The sequence below is a fragment of the Tupaia chinensis genome, unplaced genomic scaffold (assembly GCF_000334495.1).
Source record: "Tupaia chinensis unplaced genomic scaffold, TupChi_1.0 Scaffold000661_1, whole genome shotgun sequence".
NCBI lineage: Eukaryota > Metazoa > Chordata > Mammalia > Scandentia > Tupaiidae > Tupaia > Tupaia belangeri.
The window spans coordinates 137,482-143,524 of record NW_006160183.1 but is presented as its reverse complement, the minus strand read 5'-3'; the positions used below and the strand labels follow the sequence as shown (position 1 = coordinate 143,524).

The 6,043-nt window shown below is 37.0% G+C and overlaps 1 protein-coding gene across 2 annotated transcripts in view; it reads right to left on the bottom strand.

Annotated features, from left to right (window-relative positions):
* CALM2 (calmodulin 2) overlaps positions 1-6,043 on the bottom strand; it is a 25,102-nt gene that overhangs the window by 16,267 nt on the left and 2,792 nt on the right. For both annotated transcript variants that reach the window (XM_006159877.3, XM_006159876.3), the window contains exon 2: positions 1,136-1,166. In XM_006159877.3, coding sequence (XP_006159939.1) covers positions 1,136-1,166 — 31 coding nt within the window. The remainder of the gene's footprint in view (positions 1-1,135; positions 1,167-6,043) is intronic.

Genomic DNA, 6,043 nt, shown 5'->3' with positions numbered 1-6,043 from the left:
GGGTCCGGGACGCGAACCGCGGTCGACTACGTGGGAGTCCAGTGACATAGCCATTACGCTAACCGCTGGTCCCCAAGCTTCTTTAAATCTTGTCTCCTGGGAGCCAGCAGTTAACGTAATGGCTATGTCACTGAACTCCCACGTAGTCGACCGCGGTTCGCGTCCGGGACCCGGTGGCTTAAAACTCACGCCGGGCGCGTGTGCGTGCGTGCCCAAGATCCCGAGGAGAATGGAGGAGAAGGGATTGCGGCGTGGCCATCCCCCTGGGGGGTGATTTCTCGCTTTCTATCTCTGTCTGTCTGGCAAGCGCACGTGCCCTATAGCAAAAACCTCTCCAAAAAAAAAAAAAAAAAAAAAAGATTTAAAGAAGCTTCATTTCAACAGCTGTCACTTTTTAAGATAAAAATCAAATTACTAGTGACAATGATAAAATAAGATATCATCTCTTGGATCTAAGATTTCCACCAGGAAAATGGTTATTCCCTATTGATTATTATATGCAGTTAAAATCTTGGTTAGTTTTACCTAGGGTAAATTTAATGCCCATTTTCTGATTCTACATTTCAAGTTACCGGTCTTTTAGAGACTGATTTTAAGTTGCAATGTTAACTAGCCCAGAATTTATGTTTTACAGTAAAGCAGTCGTTAAAAAAAAAAAAAAAAATGGAGTGGCAAGAAAGTGCTGAAGTGCTAAAACACAATGCTTTGCAACCTAAGAAAGCTCCAGGATGGAGTTAAGAGACTTCCTGAGTACACCAGACACACAAGCCTACCATCTTGGGCTGGCTAAAACTGGGAATGGACTGCACATCAAGACCTTGCTAGAAGTGTGGTTTCTCTTATTCATGGAATTAATAAATAAGTAAATTTAATAATTAATTAAAAAATAAAGTGCAGCGAACAAAAAACAAAACAAAGTACCAGGCTCCAAGTACATTTGTACAGACTAAAACACACATCTTTCACAGGCAAGTTTATACTCACTTGCCAAAGCAGGTTGAATTACCCTCTTATATTACACCCATTTGTTACCATCTACACCTACACCAAAGTCAATTCTTTCATACTAGTATCTTGTCAACTTTTAAATTTACAATAAAATCTCATGCATACAATCTAACAAAGTATCTCTCACCTGCAATCTGCTCTTCAGTCAGTTGGTCAGCCTACAAAGAGATTGAAGGTATACATTAGTGACTTGACTGTAGAAAAGCAGTAGCAGAAACAAGTGAAACTTTGAGGTTAAACGTGTAGTATAAATTTTTTGTAGCTCAACATTCCCCAGTACTAGCAACAAACACAGGCGGGTGGGAAATGTACATATCTACTTCATCTTCAAAGCTAAACTTATCTTTTTTATTTTTTTCCTCTTGCTTTTTTTTTGGGGGAGGGAAGATTTTTGCTATAGCGTGTGCACTCGCCAGAAAGAGAGCCACAGAAAGCGAGAAATCACCCCCCACGCCGCAATCCCTTCTCTTCCATTCTCCTCTCGGGATCTTGGGCACGCACACACACACACCCGGCATTGCGTTTAAGTCACAGGATCCAGGACTCGAACCTAGTCGACTATATAGGAGTCCAGCGACATAACCATTGTGCTAACTGCTGGTCCCAAAGCTAAACTATCTTGATTCTAAGTTTAATATATACAAATACAGAATACTTTTGAAAGGATACTTTTAAAAACCTAAATTTTATATACAATGGAAAATAATGCAAATATGACGTACTAGAAAATTTTAATTGGACTTGTTATTCTTTTAAAGCAAAGATAAAACCTTTTTTCCTTTTTCAAAATTAAAAGACCTACAGTTAACCTCACCTCCTGTAACAGATTAAAAAGCATTACCACCAGAAATCCCTACTGAATTAATGTTTAAGATCAACTGAAAATTACTCCCATAAATGGTCAAACACACCGTTTTAAAAAGAAAGTTACTTTCTGTACCTTTAAGAGAAAAAGAAAGTGCTACTTTCTCACCTGACAGGTGAATACAAAGAATTCAGGGTTCTTAATATTTGAACTACAATATTTAACAAATGTAAATCCAGTCACTCATTTTCTCTTGATTTTTAAAACATCAAAGTAAATCCAAAGTTTACAATGTTTTTAGAGCAAAGAAGATATTTTTTAAAAAATATTTTCAGGAATTTGTTGAAACCCATTACATACAGTATTCTCACTCAATCTTCACTATAATCCTTTATGGTATTAGCTCCCATTTTACAGATGGGAGAAGAGGTTTAAATGGGAGAGAGGGAGAGGTGTGGACAATAATAGTAACTAGAGCCAAGATTAAGCATGAAAGTATCAGACATACCCGCCAATACTTTAAACTATAAATTCATAGCAACATAATATAAAAAAAAAGTTTGCAAAATACCCAAGCTCCTTGTTCCTGTGGCTGTCATCTGACATTTCACTACTTATTCACGGAGTGTATGCAGTCTGAGGAATACTGCAACAAAAAACAGCCAACCTAAAATCCCTACTAACATGGAGTCAAGTGTGCATTGATGAATCCATTCATTTATTTGTGGGGAAAAGAAAAAAAAAAAAAAACATAGCCTTGTTTCATTCTTTTTAAATGAATAAACCCCTGGGAAGGGTAACATCTTAACAGAGAACGGATTCATTTCTCTATGGCACTGCATGAGAAAATCTGACAAGGAATCCTTAGCAAAGGTCCCCCGCGCGCCCCCCCTCCAACAATTTTGATTTGCCCACAAATTTGTTTCTACTAAAAATTTTCTTAAACAGTGGGAGAGTGATAACTTAAAACTCAAGAGCCAATATATGAATCAGTTTTATAAGATAAAAATCTTTTTTTATCCCTACAAGTCCCAATACTCCACCAACAAATATTCAGTGTAATTAATGTCAGTCAGATTGTTTTCCTTAGGAGTAAGGTTGTTAAATCCAGTAAATCCACTGAGTTGACGTTTATTTTGTTGTAACAGAAGCTAGAGAGGATTTAACTCTAGTCTGATCATTTTTGAAGGACAGGCAACACAGCTTGATGAGAAAAAAAAGCATGGTGTTTTGAGAGTCCTAGCTGGGCTGTGTGACCTTGGACATGAACTCAACTACTCATAGACAACTTCATCTGTAACCCAAGAATAACAATACCTACCTTGCAGGATTATTGTGCAGAGGGAGGGAGATGCTATATAAAGGCTAGACTAGAAAGCACAATATTAACTATTATTTTATACAAATTAATCAAAGAACCGATGATGTTAAAATACCAAACTAATCAGCTCAATTTTCACACATAAAGTAGACACGCATGGTGTTATCAAGCTCTTTACAACAAATCAACAATGTTCCACTCTAATTTTGTTTGATTTAAACTGAGAATTTATTGGCACGAATCGAAACCACAAGGTGCAACCCAAGGACACGTACAGCAGGTAAAATCAGCTTAAGACTAAAAATGTTAAGCTAAATGGGTGGCAGGCACCTCAGCATGTGTGAAAGCTGAAGGAACAATTTCTGTGTAAAAGAAAGGACAGTGGGTATGTTTCCCCAACATCTGGGGGGAGAACTGGGGAAAGGCTCAAGCATATGGAAGATAAGGTCTTAAGCAGGGATGTTAGCCATAAAACTTTTAAGTGTATAAAACTTTTAAGTGCCCAATTTTGCTTGGAAAGTCAAAACTGAAAGACCTTGCACCATCTTGTCCAGCTTCCTACTTTCAGGGTAAATGCAATCTTGGGTCACAAACATGAGGTTTGAGGAATGAACTAAATAAAGCACACAAGAGACTAAATTACCTCACATAATCCAAAAGCTCTCAATTTTGCTTCGAAAGTTTGAAGAAGTTTTTTTGTATTCAATACTTATTAAAGAGTTAAAAAATTTAAAATAAACTTTACCAGCAACATTCCTATTACAGTCTATTAAAAATGACTCTTAACTTTTCCAACCATGGGCAAATAAATCTGGATCATTTCTTTTGTCTAACAAGAGTGTCATTTTCCTAGTTAGAAGAACCAGAAGAATTATGCTTTTGGGAAAACTCAAGCTCATTAACATGTGTTTATCTGAGTAATGAAGACTAATTCCCTAGAGAGATGACTAGTTCTTACTCCCTTATTTCTGTAACTATTGGATATAATTCTTCCTCTAGCTCTTATCACTCCAGAGAAAGTTTCCAGGCATTAGCATTAGCACATGCTCAGGTTCTACACTACTCTGTAAACATTGACAAACACTAATCTGTACTACATAAGTGAGCTAAAGTGAATATATTATGTACAAGTAAACATTTTCCAGTGTCCAAAAGTAGGTATACCTTGAGAAAGTAGTTTTAAAAATTACCCTAAAGTTCTTATCTAAATATCTAAGTTCACAGGCTTGAAAAGGAACCCAAGCTGTCATCCCTTCATCCATTTCTAACTATTCATTCCCCCAAATGCTACTTATATACAACAAAACCTTCATATGTGAAATTTTTTCTACAGTCAGGTTATACATATCAAAAGTAGTCTAAATTATTTCAGTAGGGTGAAAAAGATATCTTCATTCTGGTAAAAACAACTCTTAATATGTAGCATCTTGGACCAAAATTGGGACCTTTACTAAAAGTCTAAATTACAGCTAAACATAAAACTTTCTATATTTTAATAGTCACAGCAAATTCTTTAAGAATGTAATATAAACATTATCTTGTAACTTACCGGAATGATTATTATTCTCAAGTGACAAAACTTTCTACCTCTCCACATCTTTTACTTACTTAATCTTGAAATAACCTCTTTATCAATGAGCATATATCGACTACGTGTAAACCCAAGAGTTTTATCTGTAATCTGATTCTACTTCTAGATCAAATAAATTGTTGTTCTTTAACTCGATAAGAGTTCTGGTTTAAAATCTCAAAGTTTTACAACTACCCAAGGACAATTTTCAAATTATTAACGATGACTATCCATTTAAAGAACCACACACTTCTAAAGCATCAATAATGCAAACAGACCAAGACAAAAGACCAAGAGAGCATTTTGATACAAACCATAGATAACCAAGAAAATCTGTTCAAATTCATAATTCACTGATCAGAACCATTTAAAATATTTTTTAAACTTAGTCCCCAACTTGAAATGTTGATTACATGCCTATAATTTACATCGTTTCACGTTAAGGGAGCAAATTCAAATTCAAAATAAAATGTCAAGATAGGACATTAAACGACTAATCCATTAAATGAATCCTAGTAATATTTATCCAAGGTGAAAAAACTCCTCTCCACACCCATATGGGCTGGAGGTTTCAGTTGGCAAGGATTCCAAACTCCAGTTTAAGATGTCACCTTGTCTCCTGGACACACCCATCACTCTAACTACTTGGCAGAAAGAACCACAAAATAAGTACTGCAAATTATCGCCCTCATTAATTATTTTTTTCTTTTGGGAGGAAGAGCAAGAGCTCCAGCATTAGGTGACAGAAAAAAAGCTTTTAAATTTTTCCTGCCCGCTCCCCCACTGTCTTATCCAGTATTTGACAGCAATTATTGTACGCATCTACTAAACTGTACGTTACGACGATCTTGGCAATTTCTATACGGAAACACGAGTGATTTTTCAAAGGGGCTTAAGGAGGGAATACCGTCTGTGTGCTTCAGTGGTTAGCATTAGAAGAGCGCGTTAAATACTCAAGAATAGAGTACAGACAGCGGCCCTCTGCAAAGGCATCCACCCAATTGTTCCGTAAACAGAATACGGACTTTCACACCAAAACTACAGTCACCCAGAACCTGCTTTCCCTCCCTGATGAGTAAGAAACGACTTTCGAACCCTGGCTGGACTTTATTTAAACAGCTTTCCCTGACATGTGTAGCGTGACGATGCGCCTGACTTCAGGCATAAAACTCATTTCCTTCCAACAAAGCAAGTCACTTAAAAATTTCTTTAAACATCCACGTCTGGTGGTTGAAGAGGGCCCCAGAGCCCAGATGGGAGTAGAAATATCAGGGTTGCCAGAAGGGTGTGGGGAACTATGGAGAACCCACCACCCACTCGCCGGCCCACAGCGCCGCAG